The sequence below is a fragment of the Bacillus rossius genome, chromosome 1, assembly GCF_032445375.1.
Source record: "Bacillus rossius redtenbacheri isolate Brsri chromosome 1, Brsri_v3, whole genome shotgun sequence".
NCBI classification, from domain to species: Eukaryota; Metazoa; Arthropoda; class Insecta; order Phasmatodea; family Bacillidae; genus Bacillus; species Bacillus rossius.
In genome coordinates, this window is record NC_086330.1 from 281308242 (window position 1) to 281332367 (window position 24126).

Sequence of the window (24126 nt, forward strand, 5' to 3'; positions counted from 1 at the left end):
TTTGAATGTTACAGATAAATAGTTCAACAAACATACCAGTGGTATTTCAGTTGGAAATAATAGTAGTTTTTTTCAGGACAATGTTTTTCAACTTACAATAAAAAAATTTTTTTTTTGCTAAATAGTCATAAGTAGAGGCACGATTAAATGGTAATGCGCGATAAAACGAAATAACACCGAAAACCGCTTGAAAACACGAAATAAAACGAAATTGTGCGAAATCCGCGATATGTCACGAAATTTCGTCTATCCTGATTATTTACGTTTTTTTTTCATTCTGTAAGGACAATTCACTATCTTCAGCACAATCAAATATTTCTGACAGTAACTAGCATCCATATATATTATATGCGACGGTGATTCATTATAGATTTTAAAATGAAGTCTCGGAATTAACGTAATATTTTCTTTAAACGGTAATCTTGTGTACCATAATAATTTAAGATGTTGATAACTATGATACAATGGCCGCCGTTCACTTTCTGTAAATACAAAAATAACAAACGTCCAAAATGTTTTTCTATGATTACGTTTTTAATCATTAAAATATTACACACTAAAGCGCATTGCTTTTACTGTTTATTTAAAATAAAGTACGTAGGGTATGAAAATAAAATTAACCCTGCTTAACGTTACGATTGTAAATAATAAATAGTACATGTTTATGTCGGTATTAATTTTCACGTACGTATGTTGGTATTCGGTATGTGTTTGTATTCGCATCTATTCTCCATTGTTTTGATCTTTCCAGCACGGCAAATTTTAGCGTATTTAGAGGTTAAATTCTTCCTATGTTATTAAAAAATTTTGATAATGCCTAAAACGAAGGTTTCTGCCAATGACAGATCGAAAGAATTTTCCAGCGAAGGATTTTATTTCAGTGATAAAATTTTAACGTGCAAATTCTGTAACTGCAGGCTAGACTACGAGAGACGCGATACGCTTGTGAAACATGTCGCGAGTGAAAACATAAGCGTTTGAGGCAAAACTCATCTGTTAAACGACATCCTTGCCTAAGAGTCTTTAATGCCATTAATTTGCTGTTCAACCCAAGAAATGTGAGTAGGGTTAGCATAGAAGATGCAAACCTATAGAAGTCTCTGCATAACTTGCCTTCTGTTTCCCATAGAGATGTACGAACCTGCAAATTTTTAAGTCGAGTCGAGTCGAGTCGAATTTTACAATAATTAGTTCGAGTATATTCGAGTCGAGTTTGTAGATCATAAATTCAAGTCGAGTCGATTCGAGTCTGAATTTTTATTTGAATCTTTGACACTTAAGTCGAGCTTGAATATTTGCACTTTATTGCTAAGAGTCCTTAGATGGTTGTCTTGTTATATCATGGCCCACTTAATCAAATATATTTAAAATACAAGTATTAATACAAATAATTCATTTAGCTTAAATTCTTAACTGATATAATACAATTCAATAATTGAGGTATAGAGCATAGAATACAAGTATTTTCGAAATTTTTAAATTTTATTTAACAAATATCGCCCAACTGTGAAAATTAAAAAATTCGATATCTCCTAAAGTATTTGAAATTTCTTATATCCGCCGGCTTTAATGAAAAGAGGAATTTAAAGAGCATATAATAAAAGTATTTTCAGATTTTTAACATTTTTTTTTTCGCAAATACCGCTCAACTACATATTTACCTTATTTTGAACCGAACAAGTTAGCTGCGGCCTGTAGCATTCACGAGTCAATAAAAAACATTGAATATAATTTAGGCTTGTTGGCGCGAAGGTTAGGGTAAGTTTCACACAATCATTAGAACATTTTTGAAAACTTTCAATTATGGGAAGTGTAAGGCCGTGCTACAATTGGCGCAACATTACAATAAACGTTCCCATAACAAATATAATACATTTAAAGATTATTGCTACAACACTAACGCCGTTACGTTGCCGGCCAATCGCAAGCTGGCACTTCCAACCAATACATGCTTTTGTATTTGTATTGAATAGTTACACTTTATAAAATACTTTATACTTCATAATTAATTTTAACTTGCCACTTAACTTGGATAGCAAACAATTATACAAAACGCAATCTCGCCGAACGTAATAGTGTAAATAGCAAACAATTATACAAAACGCAATCTCGCCGAACGTAATAGTGTAAACAAACACGGAAAAAAAAATTCATGTTCGCCAACCTATACTTCCTAAAATTAGTGGAGCAAAGTTTTTTTTAAATGCCATTTCGTGATTGGTGGCGTATCAGTCGCAAACATGCGCACAAATATAACGCTACCGTTAATTTATTATTGTAACGTTGCGCCGATTGTAGCACGGATTTACTAAAAAAAAAGTAATATTTCTACCGATATTATGATTATAAAATTTAATTCGTGTGTTGTTTATTAAAAATGTGTTCGTCTTCTTTGCTATGTGGTCACACCTGTTAAGTTGGCAATATGTAAAACTAAAATATAAATAATATGGCCGATTGTCGTCATTGTTTGTAAGTACGTGTTTCGGTCTTACGTACGTAATTTTTAGTGTCGGCCGAAGTCACGTAAGGAGATATTAAGAATTTATTGTAATTCAATTTTATTATATTTTATCATAGAGTTTTACCCGAATTTCCTTTCGAGTTTCGCCCCGTCGAGTAAAATAAACTTGAATGCCGAGCCGAGTCGAGCTGATGCTACTCGCTCGACTCGACTCGAATTTTCGAGTCTCGGCCCATCACTAGCATGGTTGCTACAGAAATAGAATCTTAGAATTCCCTGACTTTTCCCTGTTTTCCAGAAATTTAAGAGAAAAATTCCCTGACTTTCTTATGAAGTACATACCATAAATATTAACGTGCATATGATTAAATGTAATATAAAAATTTCAACATGAGGTAAAATAAGGATTTTTTATTGTTTTATTTTGACGGCAGAATTGCGAATGTGTTTTTTTTCCTTCGACATGGCTGGTGAGAGCTCTTCGGCCCATATTGCTGAGTTGAATACTTTTGTAGAACAAAGTGCAGTACGCAGAATTTATGTTTTTAGCGGAGGGTTTGATATGCTAAAACTGTGACTCCTTGAGCCAATTCTACTTAAATGTAGTTTTATTCAACATCTCTAAGCTAAAAAAATAGTACATATTAATATTTTCAGGTTAGGTTATAAAATTATTGTTTCTGAATTCTTAAAAAAATATTACTACACAAATACAAAAACTATTACAAATTCACACCTAGCAATATAACGGGCCTACTTAGAGAATTACAATAGCAGCATTACAACATGCAATACTCTTACATTCTTACAATGTTAACTAACGATTCTGGGGAAAAACATGTTCAGTTATGCATATTTTTTTATACACAATGTAAGTGTCACGCAACAGAACTCACGGATTATAACGGTTGAAAAAAAAAGTAATTAAAAAAAATAGTTAGAAAAAATGCAAAAACAACCGCACACAAAATCCACGTGTTTTCGTATCAGCTTGGTAGTTTTCAAAATGAGAATTGGTATTGCTTCTTTATCAAAATGCACTTTATTTTCTTATGATCGCTTCAAAAACTAACTTCACCTGAAACAACGCCTTTAAATTCACGTAATAAGCTTTGTACTCATCTTATTCCACGTGAAAATAGCCTTCAAAAGATAAACGACGCCATGTCCGTTCTGTAGATCACTGCATGGAACGGAACAAAACACAAAGTCTCAAGGGCAAATTAAAAAGGATCAAAACACGAACAAATGAAGGCCGGGTTCGCTAGTGAACAAACGAGTGCCTGGATTGGCCAGAAGTTATGGTGGGTGGTTGTAACAGCCTTTTGCAACGGACAATCGTAGACCAAGTAAAAAAAAAGTTGCAGTTGCCGTGTGCCTTAAGCAGCAGCCTTTTAGCGGAGTCGTTCGGTAGCGGTACGAGCGCATCAAAACAAAGCTTTGTTTAAATTATAAGCAACTTTAAAAATTTCCAGAATTCGTAGAATTTTCCCTGACATTTCCCGGAATTCCCTGGCCATTTTAATTTCCCTGACATTTCCCGGTTTTCCCGGTTTTCTAGTCCTGTAGCAACCATGACTAGTTTCCCATCTTCCCATTGATAAATTCATACATGGCTATGTTGCTTTCAAAAAAATAATTGAGGATTAACTTTCATTGCCAGAAACAAGCCAAATTGATGTTGCAAAGGTACTTTGCTCCCTTAAAGGGGACGACAGTGAATTTGCTCAAGCCAGTTAAAGGGCAATCTGGTTCCCAACAAAAAATGTTGATGCAGAACGTTCATTTTCCAGGTACTCACTGGTAGTTAGTGACAGAAGACGACGTCTCACTCCAGAAAATGCGGAAAATTTAACTATGATAACATTTCAATAAAACCGTCTTAATAGTAACTTTGGAAGTGCTTCATTGTGTAATTTTGTAGTGTATGTGATTGTAATTAAGTCGTGAAATTTTTAATAGTTATTTAAAAGTTTGAATTTATGAATTTGCAAATGAACTTAATTATCTATGAATTTGCAAATGAACTTAATTGTAATTAGATCATGAGGTTTTAGTGTTTATTAATATTTATTTTAATAAATTTGCATGTCGTACAGAAAAGTAAGAAAATTTTGCCGTGGGTATATTGAGCAAAAAAAATAAAACCATATAACACCGAAATCTTTATTTCTTTACACCGAAATTTGTCTTAAAATAACACCACAAAATCTTGACTCTAGTCATAAGTTTGTTTTGGTGTGGTAAAGCCTGAAGCAGGGTACAACACACAGGCCTACATAACACTCGGGGCAGAAGTACCTGCTCTCTCTTCTTACCCTCTTGCCTTTATCGTCTCTCTTAGAGCAGCAAACCGTACATTGTCTTAAGACATTTTCTTTTTCTCAGTTGGTGGAATAATTTCCGGGAAAATGCGCTCTGTCAACCTCAGTGGATTAGGAGTAGTTCCTGGCCTTCATCATGAGAAGAAAATTATTGGGAGTGGTATTTCTCAAACATTTTTTCTACATACAAGTAGCCTGTATTCTAAATGAGCAAGGTGGCCACCAGACTTCATGTACAAAACAAATGAGTTCCACAATGCCTGTTCGAGCAGGTGGGAAAAAATTTTTTTGTACAATTTTTCCCCCCTTTTTCTGGGAATAGGGTAGTTGGCCAAATGCTGGTCCACTCGATCAACACCACCCATGGTCTGGTTATAATCTATAACTAGGGGCCGGAAAAATTCACAATTTGCGATAGATGCGATTTTTTTGCGAATTTTGAGGTTAGATGCGATTTTTTACTAATTGTTGTTATAAATGCTATATTTGCGAAATCGCGGTAAAATTGCCATTATCGGGCGAAAAACCACTATAGAATGCAACAAAATGGCTTGAACACACATTCCTCAAAGTATTTTTTTTGAAAATAGCCACCATAACACAATTACCGTAAACAATAGCTTCTGACAAGGCTTGTTGAAGGAATAAAATCCGAATCCTAACCTTTATTTATAAAACATTCCTTAACCAAATATCACGCATGATAGTATAGAATAAGTAATTTTGTAAATTTATTCTTTACGATTTACTCAAGATACCGTTGAATGTTGTTTAGAAAAGAATGTTCACACTACTTATCGACGCAGTTATTTTGTTTTGTTAGATCACATCACGTTCGCCTACGTTCGCCATTGCATCGTGTGTTGCCTGTTCATGAAGAGTATCTAACCTAACAAAACAAAATTTCCCGGGAAGCGCATCACGGAAACCAACAACCTAGAAAATATCTAGGTCGTTGACGGGATCGTAGTGAACTTGCAAAGATAAAAATGAAAATATTTTAAATGCTGAAAACTACTACAAATATTTTAGTACGCGGTTTTTTACATTCGTTGATAATCACTTTAGTCTTCAAATTTTTTTTCTGATCAATATTTTACATAGGGACAAATCATACATTTTGTGGTGCACGTTTAGCGTACTGAAGTTGGTCAACTCGAATCGTCAGTTTGTTTCCATCTGAAATTACTAGTGGTCAAACGTTTGTTTACAAATACCGTTTAATGATTTTGGTTTGTGTTAAAATTCGTCATAATGGGTATAAACACTATTACAACTTCTTGTATTGTTATGTAACTTTAATATCTTATGCAAATTTCTCAAAAATAGATGCTAATTTCTGGAAAATAGATGCTAATTTTCAACATCATAAATGCTAATTATGTAATAAATAAATGCTAATTTTTCCAGGCCCTATCTATAACTAATTTGGGTTTCATTACCGTATCATTCATTCTCTTCATATTTACCATCTCACTGTTGTGGATTGTCGAGAGTAAGCAGGTATCCTTCTTATCTTGCAAGCGAATGACTGTTACCGTCCCACGTTGTGCTGCTACAATTTCCCCCTTCTTTAGCTTCCTCTTGTTTTTCACACTGGGAGGCATATCTTTACGAGACAATTTGACAGTCCCATGTGTCAGTCTTGCGTATAATCATAAGATCTGCCAGTTGCGGTGAGGTGTAAAAATTTTTGGTTGTGACACAGTAACCTTTGTCCAACAAAGGCTCTACCAGCGCAAGAACAATTTGAGAGGACACTAGAAGATTCTCGTTTTCACTTTCAAACACCGTTCCTTTCCCAGTATAAACAATAAAATTCCAACTATACCCCGACTTAGTTTTACATAACACATATGTCTTTATGCCGAATCTCACTCTTTTTTGGGGATGTACTGAATCCACACAAGTCGGCCTTTGTAAAGCATCAGGCTCTTGTCAATAGTGATATCTAACAGGTGCGCACAATGCTATGAATTTTTCATATAAAAATTACAATACCGGCCAAATTTTATTTAGTTAGGGACAAGGGTGCTGTTCTGGGTCATATGAAACATTGTCAAAGAAATGAAAATATCTTTTCAACGTCACAAATCTCCGGTATGACAGGGAATATTGGCATACTCAACAATGGATTTTTACTCCAAAAAAAGTCTTTGTTCTGGCTTATTTACAATACTTTGCAAAATTGTTAGCGCAAAAAATGTTCGGATTTCATTATTTAAGGTTGGGTGTCACTGAGACCTAAGAGGAGACTTAACTGGTTTATTTTAAAGGTACTGATCTGCACACAAATGTCTCTTTTGTAATCAAGCTTATCAAATCGTCATCGAAAATTTGTTCAAAAAACTGCACGATATCTGCGGATGGATCAACTTCAAAATTTAGTTTTGAGTCAGACATAAAATTGAATCTTGGAGGAGAAGGAGGTAGCTCACCTTTGGTGTTTACTTCACACCACACCCGAACATAAGCCAAATCAAGTGTTGTTTTTAATCAGAACTACAGGTTGAGCACTAATGATACTCTAAATAGTTAAACACTGCATGCGCTCTACCCTCTACCTCGAAAATGTTTCAAGATATAAAAAGAAATGTTTAAACTAAAGTTGTAGAGAATTTAATCCTCTACAATATTTATAATAAATACAAACAGCATAAAACACATTGGAAACGAGATATTTGCAATAAATGTGTAAAAAATCGATTTTTTTACCTTTGACTTTGGAATATCTGTAGTCGCGGACACCCTACGATACATACGTAGATTTTGAGACAAGTTTTAGGGTGTCAAAATAAAGGTTTATACAAGTTTATAGCTGACTATCTCTCATTCCGAGGTGAAACCCCTAATATTCCTGGACTAATACCCTTTTTTGATGTTTTAATGGGACTTCATAATCAAAAACAAGAAACAATAAGTGGCATTTTTAACATGCAACCAACAAGTATTCCAAATGTGTTCCCCCTACCCCCTTCTACTGTCTCACTAAACAGTAAAGGAAAAATCATGTGGATGATTCTAAAAAGGTCATATTTGTAATTTCAAACTTGTAAACAAAACATTATTTATATTAATTTCATCACACAAAATAACGTGGTCACAGGCACTAGATGTTGGGTGGAAAAAAGTCAACAACCAACGAAAACTTATGAATAACTAGGGTTTAAATTAGTGATGGGCCGAGACTCGAAAATTCGAGTCGAGTCGAGCGAGTAGCATCAGCTCGACTCGGCTCGGCATTCGAGTTTATTTTACTCGACGGGGCGAAACTCGAAAGGAAATTCGGGTAAAACACGATGATAAAATATAATAAAATTGAATTACAATAAATTCTTAATATCTCCTTACGTGACTTCGGCCGACACTAAAAATTACGTACGTAAGACCGAAACACGTACTTACAAACAATGACGACAATCGGCCATATTATTTATATTTTAGTTTTACATATTGCCAACTTAACAGGTGTGACCACATAGCAAAGTAGACGAACACATTTTTAATAAACAACACACGAATTAAATTTTATAATCATAATATCGGCAGAAATATTACTTTTTTTTTTAGTAAATCCGTGCTACAATCGGCGCAACGTTAGAAATAATAAATTAACGGTAGCGTTATATTTGTGCGCATGTTTGCGACGGATACGCCACCAATCACGAAATGGCATTTAAAAAAACTTTGCTCCACTAATTTTAGGAAGTATAGGTTGGCGAACATGAATTTTTTTTCCGTGTTTGTTTACACTATTACGTTCGGCGAGATTGCGTTTTGTATAATTGTTTGCTATCCAAGTTAAGTGGCAAGTTAAAAATTAATTATGAAGTATTAAGTATTTTATAAAGTGTAACTATTCAATACAAATACAAAAGCATGTATTGGTTGGAAGTGCCAGCTTGCGATTGGCCGGCAACGTAACGGCGTTAGTGTTGTAGCAATAATCTTTAAATGTATTATATTTGTTATGGGAACGTTTATTGTAATGTTGCGCCAATTGTAGCACGGCCTTACACTTCCCATAATTGAAAGTTTTCAAAAATGTTCTAATGATTGTGTGAAACTTACCCTAACCTTCGCGCCAACAAGCCTAAATTATATTCAATTTTTTATATTGACTCGTGAATGCTACAGGCCGCAGCTAACTCGTTCGGTAAAAAATAAGGTAAATATGTAGTTGAGCGGTATTTGCGAGAAAAAAATGTTCAAAATCTGAAAATACTTTTATTATATGCTCTTTAAATTCCTCTTTTCATTAAAGCCGGCGGATATAAGAAATTCCAAATACTTTAGGAGATATCGAATTTTTTAATTTTCACAGTTGGGCGATATTTGTTAAATAAAATTTAAAAATTCCGAAAATACCTTTATTCTATGCTCTATACCTCAATTATTGAATTGTATTATATCAGTTAAGAATTTAAGCTAAATGAATTATTTGTATTAATACTTGTATTTTAAATATATTTGATTAAGTGGGCCATGATATAACAAGACAACCATCTAAGGACTCTTAGCAATAAAGTGCAAATATTCAAGCTCGACTTAAGTGTCAAAGATTCAAATAAAAATTCAGACTCGAATCGACTCGACTTGAATTTATGATTTACAAACTCGACACGAATATACTCGAACTAATTATTGAAAAATTCGACTCGACTCGACTTAAAAATTTGCAGGTTCGTACATCTCTAGTTTAATTATGTTAATAAATAATATGAACTCATTTTATTTGGGAATTAGCATTTTAAAAATATGTTAATTTTTTTTTTAGATTTTACGGTATTTTGCAGTTCGCAAAAATTTTCTGGATCAACATGTATAGTAGTGGGTTTGGGGAAATAAGGTGAATTGGAACTGAAATGAAAGGTTGGTTTGGTTTGGTTTGGTTTGGTTTGGTTTGGTTAAGGTAGGTAAGCTGCATAATTTTAAAAGTTGTTTTATTTCATAATTTAAATATTGAACAAACTTTTCTCCACACAATTATTGTAGCTGACTTAACCTAACCTTTCACTTTATATTTGTATAGTTAAGAAGTTTTTAAATAATTTGAAAAAAAAATTATATATATATAATTTTTTTTTCAAATTATTTAAAAACTTCTTAATTATACAAATATAAAGTGAAAGGTTAGGTAAAGTCAGCTACAATAATTGTGTGGAGAAAAGTTTGTTCAATATTTAAATTATGAAATAAAACAACTTTTTAAAATTATGCAGCTTACCTACCTTAACCAAACCAAACCAAACCAAACCAAACCAAACCAAACCAACCTTTCATTTCATATATATATATATATATATATATATATATATATATATATATATATATATATATATATAAAAATTGGGATTCTTACTACTAAAATTTAATATTCGTATTCACGAATAATTTTGTATTCGTATTCGATTCAAACTAAAAATCCGATATTAAAACAGGCCTAGTGGAAACCAATATAATTAAATACTTGGGAATGACCATGACATAACTGGTGTGGAAAGAGTTTAAATTTAAAATATATGCAATACTCTTTAAAAATATTTTGTGTATAACAAGCAGCATACATCTGATGCTAAAAACAAAATGCAATGTATAGTAGAACATTTGGAGCAATTATTCTTGATAAAATAATAATGGCATGAAAATACAATAATGAAATATGCAGGTAAAGCTAAACTTTTAAAGCTTCCCCTACTTTAACACACATAATGGTATGTGCATAAATTCGGATGAAGTGGGGGGGGGGGGGGGGGAGAGAGAGAGACTAGTATTTCGGAAAATGCTCAAGATATCATTGTGGTATGTGTTTGAAAAAGGTTAATTTTTTTTTTTTTTTTCCCATAATACAGATTTTTGAAAGTACTCAAGATACTTTTATTACACCTTTATCTTTGTTTCTCCACCACATAATGTTATGGTTACAACTCAAACATCATAGTTTTCTTACGCACTGCGCTTAGTCCAGAGCTTTGCCCTTAGCAGGCAATACCACGCTAGAAGCACCAGAGAGTGTCGCATTTATCATCCACCATAAGGAGTAAGAAGATTCCATTCACAATCCACCCAGCACGTGAGGGATAACTTCTCTCTCACCTGGAGCCAGCGACTATGTCCTTGTTGGGAAGCACGGCCACCGACCACACGCTCTGCGCCGGCAGGTTGATGGTCTGGATGCAGTCCGTCCTCTCCCACACCCGCACTGTACGGTCCTCCCCTGAAGACACGAACGACTCCTCTCCGATCACAGCAACGCTGGAACAGGGACGCCACAACCCTTCTCCACTGTGGGACAACCCTTGAATGTATTTTGTGGTGATAAATGCTCATACAAAGTATCATCTGCCATTATATTTTGCACAGACAATATTGGGAGAAAGAATTGGCAGTGGCTTACAGTAAGGAAAAATCTTAGCATTTTGCTTGGAGGGATTTGGGCAATCATGAAAACCAAAATTGGGCCGTATTAGTTAATGTGAGTGAGTGTATTTAGCCGTTTGCACGTGCATGGTGGAATCAACTTCTGGCAGTCATTTCTTGTCAACAACTGGAAAAAATTTAACTTAAACCTTGCGTGTCTTAACACTTATTCTAACTGATGATATATTAATCATGTAGTTTTGTGTTCAAAAACCTTATGGCTGAAAGAAAACACAAAATACTCAGCATTTTATGGATTTTGGCCACCTATAAGTAAAGACTACTGCATCATCAGAATGTGAGGTTATTCTGACAGAGCTACAAGCCACAAAGGTAATGTCGTAACACTTTAAAATTAGAGCTGGGCCGATGCAGATCCCCGATCGTAATAATCGGCCGATTTTGTTTATTTTGCCAATCATAATGATCGGCAAAACGTAGCCGATTATTTGAGCCGATCATTGGTCTCCTACTGCAAACTTATAACATTGAATAATTACCTATACCTAACAACTTTCCATGTTTGTTTACGGTACTTTAAGGGAAGAAAATTTGATTATTCATCGAAAAATAATAGGATTTAATAATAACCACACACGAAAAAAATATACCAATAAAGTAAACAAATACCGTAAGTTTTATAAACATTGAACAGTTACATACCTAAGTATCAATTTCCACGTATATTTACGGTACTTTCGGTAAAATAATTTTCCATTATATTATTTGCAAAGTCATTTATCACTTACGAACCGAAAACTATGTATTTGTTTACCATTTACGGTTAATATTACCGGAATGGCGAATGGCGACTTGTTTAGGTTGGTTATGTGACGCCAGAGATTAGAGTGACGCGCGTCGCGCGACGGAATTCGTACGGATTAATGGCGCTAGTAGTCTTGTGGTTAGTAAACTACTCTTCGGGAATTCATCTATTTAGTTTTTTCTCGCTAAATATGGCCTATTGAAAGTTTTGTTTAGCGAAATTAATATTCTTATCCTGTTTAGCGGGAAATAGAGCTTAACTTTCTTTTGTATAAAACCTGGTTGATGAAGAGTTTTGTTTCCCACAGTAGAACCTCGTTAATCCGTGACGCGCTAATACGGGAATCGGATAATCCGGGACGATTTAAAAGTGCAGAAAAAAAAGAGAAGCTAAAATTGTCAGCGCTTAAAATTAACGTCACGCGGGCCGGCGGCCGGCAAACAATGCAAGCCATCGCGTGGGCCGCCAAACTCTGCAACGCTGTTTGTACCGACCCTTTGTGTCGCCCCCCCCCCCCCCCCCTTTTCAGCTGTCACATTTGTCACTCTTTAAACTTGAGGGGGATGTCCTGACTTCTGCTTCCCGTCTCCCGTTTGTTCGAATGTTGTTTCACGTGCTGCTGAGTTACTTTCCGCCCGCCAACGCACGGCAGGCGCCTGGCGAGTGACGTGTCTGTCTGGCATTCGGCTGGTCGAAGGGGTGGAGGGGAGTGGGGAGCTACCCAAAATTTATTGGTCGAAGGGGTGGAGGGGAGTGGGGAGCTACCCAAAATTTATGTGTACAAGGTCAGCACGATCTTATCTTTCTCTCTTCGGCTGTTGTAAATGACCGTGAACTAATGGCTAGGCAGTGCCGTATTTTTTTAAGCCGAGACAACAATTCGAAGGCGGCCCTTACCGTTAACCGATTATCCGGGTTTATTATTATTATTTTTTTTACAGAATTTCAATTATCCGGGCATCGGCGGGTCCCAATGAACACGAATAATGGGGAGTTTACTATTTTTATCCATCTGCTGCCAAGGCGCAGTAAGCCTCGGGAGATGTTACGTCACATGACCTTGGTCTTAACCCAGCTGCACGCCGGTGTCTGAGAAGCTTGACAAGACCTTCCGGGCTTACCTGTATAATCGCTAGTCCGTGAAATTTATAATGTCGTGATTTTTAAGTAATCATGTCAATGAAAAGTAGTTTTGTCTGGGAATATTTCACCGTTTATAGTGATCCGTCAAAAGCAATGTGTAATCAGAGGTACTTGAAAGGCTCTAATCGGCTCAGAAGATCGCCAAGATCGGCAGCAGATGATCGGCATCGGCATGATCGGCAAAATAGGTGATCGGCCCAGCTCTATTTAAAATAGGCCAAAACTCATTAAGTTCACAACTGCGGGCTTTCAATGCCTCGGGTGCTGTTTATTTCATGTGATTCAGGGCAAGATACAGATCCAGATGTCCCTTCACAGACCTACAATGAAGAATGTTTTTCCACGTACATCATGACTATAAATAGAGAGAAGAAGACCTATTTCATTTTTAAAACAAAGGATTTTGGTGTTATTCTTTTAATTTCTATGAAAGTTGTTATGCGATACTTAATCCACAAAAATAATGGTTAAATTTATGTGCTTCATTTTTACGATAAAAACATTTTGTAATAAATTTGTCTAAAACAAATACATCCAGATCAATAAACACTAAGTTAGCAAGCATTTGTGTTTTAAAAGTGATTCATAACAAATACACAATAAAACAAAGTAAATAAATTGTTCTGATGCATGCACTTTGTTACAATTTTTGTCCAGAAATAATGACATTCCTCAAATTTCATACATTAAAAAATTACTTATTTTTATGATTTCAATGATTGCTACTTAATTCCATGATATAACTTGCATTTTGGTGCTACAGGATGTATTAACTCACATTTCGGTGTTATGCACTGTTTTGACTCGCTTTTCGGTTTTATCGCAGTACACCATATAATCTTGTCCTTAACTATAAATAAGGGATGGGTTGAGTACACATTTTAATTGATTCCGATACCGGTACCGATTCCTAAATTTCGATTCACGATTCCGAGTCATTCCAATTTTAGGTTCCTGGTAATTCTGGTCACATAATTAATACTACTTAAGAATTGAATGCATTACGTAATGATAATAACATGCATAAAGGATAATTATAAACTTAGGATTAAATGTTCAGGTTTTTTTTTTCAACTACCAGTGAAGAAGCATCTTCACATAAAGTTTGTTTGCTAGTACTAGGCTGTGCACAAAAAAGTTCAACATTTAGACAGGGTTCTTTAACAGGCGATAACGCCGATAACATAACATCTTTGTTCAAAATGGGTTAAAAGGTAGCACTACTTTTTTCTATGGTACCTTTTGACTTAGTTGGTGACAGTGCTGTAAACAAAAGTTTGTTTTTCTTCAAAGACTCTGTTTTTTCTGGTAGTAATGTGTGCCGGGATTTCAAATGCTTCATTAAATTGGTTGTAGATTTGGAAGTACCGCCCCCTGAAATTTGCGCACTACAATGATTACAAATTGCATATTTGTCATTTTCACTATTGATGCGAAAATGTTCCCAAACTTTAGACATGTTGATACAATATCAGACCATTCGCCACGTAATTTTAAACGACAGTCGGCGAACATTCGTTTTACTAACAAACTAGCAAAACACTTGAAAATAATTTTAGCAAAACAATATTTGTGCCAAATAAATAGCATATGCGAAACAATTCACAGTAACCTCAATAGCACGACGGTGAATTACTGTTTTCCTTTGCAAGTAATAAACACGAGCCTCTGTTGGCGGTATGGCCAGAGAATTCTTTAAAATCGATTGTTGCTTTCATTATACAATTTGTCCCGTACGCAACGAATCGATACGTTATGACTTGACTTTATATTTTTTGGGCACCAGAGGTTTTGTGGAGGCCATCATCCTTGAATGGATCACAACTTAAAATGGTGACGACACGTGATGTGATCTCGTTTCATAACAGTCACTTTCTTCACAAAAAACAATGGACTTTTCTTAACTGTAAATAAAATTAGTCTTTTTACAATTTATTTACGTCTAATACATGAGTGAGGAATAATGTTCTTCGATTGTGGAGTTTTAATTAGAGGTTAAACATGCCAGGTAACATTGTTTTTATTTTTTATGTTTAATCGTATAAAATTAATATTTAATAATAATGAGCATTATTAGGAATTTTATGCGCATACAGAGGTAAGATATATTAAATATGTAAGAAAAGCTCAGACAAAAATATATTACTACTGTATTTGCTTAACTTAACCGATACCTAACCTACCTTGCCCTTTTTTAGTATCCGATACTGAGTACCCAAATTTTTTAATAATCGGTGGTATCGAGGAATTAGAGAATCGAATCGACCTATCCCTAATATAAATATAGATTTCTCAGTTTGCCTATCTGATGCTTTCATGCATTCAAAGGTCCAAAATATTTTGACTACAGAATAACTGCATTTATTTAAACACTTCTAGAGGAACCACTTTACTTAATTATCTAACACTAGAAATAACTTTGCCTTAGAGATTCCCCAATATCACAAAAACATTTACTCTGTGAAAAAAATATGCCATGGAAAAGCTCAATATTGATGCTTCTTACACCACACTACAAGACACAAACACAAACAAAATATAATTTGGGTTTGCTCAAATATGCAGCACAACAGCACTGCATTGTGGGAAAGAATAAACTCAAATACAGGAGGCATGGATGTATGGTACAATTGGTGGGTTGGCAAAGGTAGAAACACCTGTGGATCAAATCATTTAAATTCCTTAAGTTACCATGCTTCCCTTATCCAACACATTTTTTCAGAAATAATCTGTTGACAGGCTACCCTGATCAAACACGTTTTCATGACTACGCCCGGACATTACACACTATTCCCCTGATGCTAGCCACCCTCCCAAGGTTTGGGCTGGAGCAATGCGCAGTTGCCATCTCGGCACCACACCTGTATATGAAGTTGGTGTGCCCGTATATGGTGGTGATGCACTCGCCCGTCTCCGCGTTCCAGTAGCGGACTGTCGCATCGTTGGCGCAAGACAGAAACTCCTTGGACGTGACCGCGGCTAGGCCCCGCACGCAGTCTGTGTGGCCTGGGACACAGAACCAGAAATGTCAACTTTTAAGAAAGGTGATTAGTAATAGGCGAAGGTGGTCTTTAAAACTAGAGGTGGACGGGATCCCGAAATTCAGGATAAAAGTAGGGAAAAAAACCATTTCCGAACTTCGGGAAAATAATTTTTCTCTTCGGGATAATACCTCGGAAAAACCAATTTTTTTAAATAGTAAATACCTTCATCGTACTAATTTTTATATTATAAAAATATGTTATGTATACATACGTCCTGTAACAACTTCGTATATGTATTAAACGAACAAAGTACAAAGACATCACAAAAAATAAAATACATTTTATAAACATTAACGTTAATTCAACACTCATTCATAAACATAGTTTAAAATAAATCTATGACTAAATAAAGAACTCAAAGTTGAATATTATTTTTAATGAATTTATTTTTAAGTTTGGCGAATGTTAACATCTTTGCCGTTTTTTAGTTATAATTTGTCTTGAAAATTAACAAGAGCAACAATAAGCAGTGTTAACAAACGCGTAATATTCGAAACGCTAATAAACTGAAAGACGCCATCTTGGTTTCAAATGTTTATGCCATTATAAACATCTTTCATAAACATCAGAGGGTTTTACGTTTTAGTAGTTGGTCATTATGTAAGAATGAAAGTGAACAATTAAAAACACGTGGTATTTTTAAAGTACCAGTGATAATTATTTCCTGTAATATTCATTTAATAAAAAAGGGTATTTTATACACTTGTGTGAACGATGGAGCCTGGCATTCCAGGCAGTAGCAAAAGTGAACCAGGTGTGTCTTTTGCGCCTATTTGGAAGTTGGTTCTTTAAGAAATTACCAAATAACAAGGTGCAATGTACTTTGTGCCCTTCCGTCCTGAAAACGGAATATGGTTCCACAACAGGTATGCACAGACACTTAACACAACATCTGAAGACAAAAAATGAGTTGTCCATTCTTCAGAAAAAATACACATCTTTCAAATTATCAAGCAAATGTGAGAAAAAGTCAATTAAATCAGATGTACCAACAAATAAGCCCAAGTTAGATCATTTCAGCATTAAGGTACATTTAAAAAAGGCACAAATTCATTCAGTTGTTATTTCGGCGTTGTGGTACACAGCAGTTTTCTAGCTGTCGGCGTTGTGGTCCATTTTAACATTCGGTGTTATGGTATTTTGGCGTTGTGGTGAATTTTGAAATTCTGCGTTATGGTATTTCGGCGTTGTGGTAACGACACAACAAAATCTATAAAACACTGTTGACCAACTAATCACCATCGTCACACCATTCGAAAATGAATGTTTGTTTACATTTTTCCGGTTTTTTGCGCGATTTAAAATTCTTGTGCTTGTGCTGCCCCGTACGGCTGGGTGACGAAGTAAAGATAATTCCCAAGGTCCCCTTTAAGAGTTTTCAGGGCGTTCGCCCGATAATCTGCTTGATACTACGACACTGTTCCAACTATATGCCAGCGCCCCCGGCTGACATGGTATGGCCACTCACGTACGGCTGTTCCAAACACTGTTCGCCACCGTTCGCCCAATCATCTGCTTGCTTTTGTATTTATCTGGTGTCGCTGTTCCAAGCTGACGTCAGTGCCCCGAGCGGTGTGCGTAGGCTTTAAAACTTCGCCTGTTTGTCTTATCTATCCAAACATTATGCCGGAAAGGAAAATAAACACCTTAGTTTTGCGTATTTTTACAGTATATTTTTGGGTTTAACATTATAGCGTGAGCGTGTGTAAGCTTTTATTTGCTTTAGTGCATTTATGACTAATGTTCAGTGGCGGCCATGTTGCGGTGTTTGTTTACCAGTGATGAGACAAGTCTTTTAACCAGTATTTAAATTTTGCATAAAAACACTGCGATTTCGCGTTTTAATACTAAATTTTGTGTAAAAACGCTGTGTTATGGTGATTTCGCGTAAAAACTGTATTTTACGGCGATTTCGCGTTTATCGTCGTTTAATCGCGATTGCGTAAAGAACAGGCCCCTATATATAGACAATATGTTTGATGAACAATTTATTGTTTTAATTCTTTGAAAGTTCACCATCATTTTATTTATTTCCATTATTGTAATGTTTTCTTTTTATTCCAATGTTTTAAAATAGGGTGTATGAAGATTTCTTGAGGTAATTACTAGATTAATACCGTAAATTTTAGTTTTATTACGTGTTCTCTATATTATTTCGAATTATTTTTCACTAATACATATTACATTTGTAATAGGTTGGTGTGTTTGCTGTAGCTTGAAAACTATACTAAACCTTTTAATTTGCTTTGATAGCCTCTTTAAAGACATTATGCCAATGCATTCCTCTGTAAGCATACAATAAAAACAATGAGAACAGAACAATACAAACAAATTATTATTTTCAGTGTTATAAACAGTAAATTGTTGAATATGTAAGTCTGGATACCGGCTTTTTAGTACTTTTTTTGTAGCCAAAAAAATTAACAGTTTATTACTCGAAACACCTCATAAATAATGTGTGAATAATGTTTATTTTATTTTTTACTAGCGACCCACCCCGGCTTCGCACAGGTGTAATGCTGATACTAAATATACTACAGAATGTCTTTATATAATATTGATATAATAATAATAATTTTCTGCTCTCAATTTAGTTTGATTATTACGGATATAGGCCAATCTCTGATTCAATTTTTGCATATTGCTGCATTGCTTGAATTCGCTTCGTAAATAAGCCATTATTTCTCGTAAAAAGTAAAGGATAAAAAATGGTTATTGTGGGTTAACCTTAAGAGATAGACATATACCATTTCAGACTTTTTTGTAGACCTTTTTAAGGTGTACAATACTGTAGTACATTATTTTATCTATCTCGTAGGGTTCAGCCAGCGTTTGCAATGTAAGCGCAAAAAAATGTGTTTATTTACGAAATTACATTAGAAATAGAAACCTCTAAAATTATCAGTGTTTTTCTACTATATTATGTATGTATTATACATATAAACCTTCCTCTTGAATTACTAGGGATAGGAAAATATGGTTTTATATGTTTGTTAATTTCGTTTTAAAAATTAAGGATTTCTGTGTTTTGTGGTTTTAAAAAAAAAAGCCCATACATGACTAGGTTACTCGCAAAAAAACCTTTAAAACTTAAATATTTCCCATCATTAATTTCTGTAGTCAATTAAATTCAAAAATTATCTAAATTTCAATAAAATACCTTTATGCATTAAGCATAAACTACAATAATTATTATTGATGATAACGATAACCTCTAAAATGAACAAAATAATATAATTAATTAAAATCGTAGAACTCCTATATGATCCATATAACTGTTCTGCACTTCACTCATTGAGTCATTGACCATTAATTAAAATTAACCATTGTCAAGATTTCTGCATTTGCTGGCAGAAGATTGCGGCGCCTGTCGCTCACTACAAGTGAGTATTGGGAGAATGATCTCTCACTGTCCAGATTACTGGTAGGCAACCATATTGCCTTCAAACATCCTGAAGCAAAATCACTATGGTCAGCCTTCAATGAGCACAGCAGATTCACCATGTCTACTTCAGAACAATCTGGCATCCCTAGATCTTCTACGATTGTGTTTCTCATGGCATGAAAACCTTCTTAAAAGGTTTGCAGGGCAAGTTGTTTGATAAAAGGTATGTTGTTCGTATCCTTCTGAAGCTGTTTGTTTTCTGGGATTGGTTTCATAATGTTTCTGAGTTTAAGCAGAACACTTATGCCCAAAAACATTTTTGTAGCAGAATTATTTTTCCTCAAATCTTGAAGTTTGCAATGTGCCTTCACTGCTGCTGCTTTAAGTGATGACAGTTCCTCAGCTTTCTTAACTGCAGACAATTGCTCAAGCAAAACCATACAAGGGCTGAACTGCTTGATTTGTCCAGTGCTTAGCACAGGGGTTGAAAAATCGCTCGTCTGCCCGTCCGTGACGAGTGAAAAATTGTAATTGTTGAGTGTAAAAACCACAAGGCCTACACATATGCTTATATTGTAAACAAACTCGTCACCAAAGATCTTTAAAGGCCCCCACACACGTCAGTCCAAATCATCAGTTCGGACTGTTCAGTCGGAACTTACAGTTTGGAATGAACTGAGGCTCTCTGCACACACGATCAGTCCATGCGCTCAGTTCGGACTGAACAGTCCGAACTGACAGTTTGGACAAAACTGAAGCTTTCCCCACACACGATCAGTCTTGTGGTTAGGTATTCTTTTTAATGTTGTTGTGGTAATCTTTACTTTTGATGTTCCACAAACATTCATGTTCATGCCATAACTCTATAAAATTAGCAAGAAAATCTTTCGACCAAGAAGCCATTTTAGAGGAATAAATTTATTTCACAATAAACACAAACTATATATCTCCCTTTTCTATGAGACAAACCTAGAACTAAAGCAAACAAAGATTATATAAACAAAGGCGTCTGCTACGAAGCTCAGCTGTTGATTAAATGGACTGACAGTTTGGACTGACGGAAAGTCTATACCCCCACACGGCAGTTCTGACTGTGGGCTTTTGAACACACAGTCCGATTTGATGGAAAGTTATCAGTCCGTCAGTCCATCAGTTCAAACTGTTCAGTCCAACGTCCTTGCACACACACGGCAGTTCTGACTGTTCAGTTCCGACTGTAAAGTCTAAACTGTCAGTTTGGACTGATCGTGTGTGGCGCCCTTAAAACTTATTATTCTCGAATGGCATAGACGGTGAATGATGATCAAACTCTACCGGTGAAGTATCTGCGGTATTTATGCGAATACTAAATATAATACCACCATAAACATTGTAAAATTAATCGTAGAGTTTAAAGAATAATCGCTTCAGTGGGAATAGCTGACAAATAAAAATAAACATCATAGATATGTGATAATGCTTGCACAAAACCCTACTCGGTTAATTCAATGGAATATGGAGCATGATCTTGTGTTCTTAGATATGCTCGCGTTCATAAACATCATGCCTTCGTGATGATTGTATTCAGACTCAGCCTTGGTTCAAAATCGAAAATATTTATTTGTACAGTGTGTGATAAAACTAAATATTCTTTTGGAATAGTTCAAAGAAATTGTTATAATTAAACTATTCCTTGATAGTATAAACTTTCATTTCATTAAATTCACGCTATACACGTATCGATCACGAACGAATTATAAAGCCCAAAAAAGTCGCATAATTTGCACTCAATTGATGTTGTATCTCTGGTGAACTCAACTAAATATTTTGGTTATGTTTTTGTTCACGCGAAATTCTGTTACTTGCAAATGTGTTGATAGCTACGATTTGATTCTGTGGTACCGGTGGGAAACTGTAATATCAACAAATCTGTGCAGACTTAGATTTAAGATCGATAAATATTTGTTTTCAGCGATGTAAAAGCATGGCTCAAGTGGTTTTAGGGCAATTGTGCGATAATTTGTGTTGCCGAAATTTGCTAGTAAGTTAACGTTTGGGGCGTCTGTTGCTTATATGATACATATCTTGTGCGTTTATATGCGAGGGATTAAGAAATGGAACAAAAGTGTCTGTTGAGTTTTTTTTAAAAACAACCTCATGCCACGAAATCGGAGACCAATGACAAGTGTACATCAGCAGAAGCCCCACAATTATCAAACCTTTGTGTTTCTAGTGCTGGATCTGATACTGATAGCCAGAAGAGTGGAAAAAGGAAATTTTTGCAGAAATGGAAGGATGAATTTAAATGGTTGGAGTATGACAGTGTGACTGGTGTAGCAAAATGTTCAGTGTGGCCACAGTTCAAAGGATTGTGTGATTTATCATCACGAGTTGTAAATGGGTTCAGAGAACCATTTCGTAATGAGACTTTCAAGTTTCATAACGTATCAGCTCCACATAAGAGATGTATGGAAGCATCAGATGTTCAAGGACACCCAGAAAAATCTTAATGGCAAAGTGTCTAAAAAGAATGGACGAAAAATGGTTTTCTCATTTGAAGTGTTGTTTAACATAAGTTATTATATTGCCAAAAACAATTAACTATTTATTACAGATATGAGAACTTAATGTGGAAGTACTGGAAGAATATATCAACAATAAACAGTGTAAGGAGTTTATTCATTACATTGCACAATGTGTGAGGGAAGATGTTGTGACTAACATAAAAGCATCAGAATTTGTTTCTATTTTATTGGATGGCTCCACAGACAGGTCTGATGTGGAGGAATATATTATTTATGTTAGGTACATAAATGCCAGTGGTGTCAAGGAGTCATATTTAGCCATATCTCCCTTAGCACATGGCACTGCTTCAGGCTATCTAGAAAGCATAGACAAAGTACTCCAAAATGTGAACTTTGATTGGAGAAATAACAAATGTTTAGTTGGCCTAGCTACTGATGGAGCACCTTCTATAATAGGGAGTGCCAATGGTTTGGCAAAAAAAAATTGTTGATTGTGCAAATCATGTCATAACTGTTCATTGTGTTGCACACAAGCTTCAGTTAAGTGTATTGAATTCACTTAAAGCAGTATCCTATATTGATGAAATTGACCAGTGCCTAATTTCTGTTTATAAATTCTACAACAGGTCAAGCAAAAAACAAAAGGAATTATCACAAACAGCAGAAGTTTTGTCAACAAAACTGCTGAAATTGCAGAAATTGTATACAGTACGTTGTGTAGCCAGTAAATTGGGGACCATCAGAACTATTATTCAAGACTGGAAATCTCTTGTGATTCACCTTGAAAATGTGGGCTGAGGAAAAGACAGTGACAGCAACAAAGCCAAAGGTAATCTGAAGACCCTTAAAAGGTACAGATTCATTAGAACCTTGCATTTTCTCCATGATTTTTTGTTGCCTTTGAAAAAACTTTCCTTGATTTTTCAGAAGTCTGATTTGCTGATGAATCAAGTGTAGATTCATGTCAGGAACACAATGACCACACTCGAAGAACTGAAAAGTAATACAGGACCTATGGAGAATGAATTTCTGACTGGTACCTAAGAGACTGGGATGTACAAGGATATCCAGCTTGCTGAAATTGTAACTGGACAAACCCATTTTCAGCATGACAGAAAAGCAATCATTGAAAAGGGAATAACAGACATCGAGGGACGATTTTCGAAAACAGCCACAGATGCAGTATTAACGTTGTTGTCGATATTTGATACTTTCACATGGCCGGAAACCTCTTCAGAAAGTTTTGGTAAAAAAGAAGTGACAGTACTTGTATCTCATTACAAAGACCTTCTACAACATGATGACAAAGAAAACATACTTCAAAAAGCCCTGGATGAATGGTATGAATTTAAGTTGTGCGCTAAAGGATTGTCATCAACAGATTTATTGGGGAAGGCAATGTCAAACAGTGATAGGTTTCCTGTACTTTTGAAGCTCCTCAAAGTCGCCTCTGTTCTACCAGTTTCAACAGCTAGCTGTGAAAGAGGTTTCAGCCAGATAAATCTGGTGAAAAACAAACTCAGATCCTCTTTAGAAACAGAAAGTTTAGATGACCTTATGATGGTGAATCTTAATGGACCACCAGTATCACAATTTATACCTTCTAAGGCTATAGATAAATGGTATTTCAGTACCAAAACTACCAGGCATGATCAAGGACAGAAACGCCATGCCTCTGAGAGTCCATTTGTTAATTAGAAGAAATAGGATAGTGTGGTACAAAAATTTCAATTAATTTCTTATTGCGTTACAATGTTACACAGAAACAAAACAGACTGGTGCAGTACTATAAATATAATATGTAATAATATATAAATATAAATAAATGGTATTAGGGTATTAGTATAAGATTACGATCCGTGGTGCTTCTGACTGGTGAACTTTTTGACTGACTGGTGAGTAGAGAGGGTGAAAAATCGTAAAAACGATATAGCCGCGAATTAATGCGACTCGTTAATTACTTGCGATTAAATGCGAAAATCCCATATTCCTGCGAATTTACACTAAAAACGTCTCATAAACACTTTGCCGGGCAAAACTAACATTAAAAATACATTTTACGATAATTTTTCATGG

General features: G+C 35.2%; 1 protein-coding gene across 1 annotated transcript in view; it reads right to left on the minus strand.

Moving 5' to 3' along the window:
• Window positions 1-24126, minus strand: part of LOC134527649 (phospholipase A-2-activating protein) — a 121368-nt gene that overhangs the window by 79877 nt on the left and 17365 nt on the right. The window contains exons 4-5 of the mRNA XM_063360514.1: window positions 15979-16123; window positions 10885-11043 (exon numbers count right to left, since the gene is read on the minus strand). Of these exons, the coding sequence (XP_063216584.1) occupies window positions 10885-11043; window positions 15979-16123 (304 nt within the window). The remainder of the gene's footprint in view (window positions 1-10884; window positions 11044-15978; window positions 16124-24126) is intronic.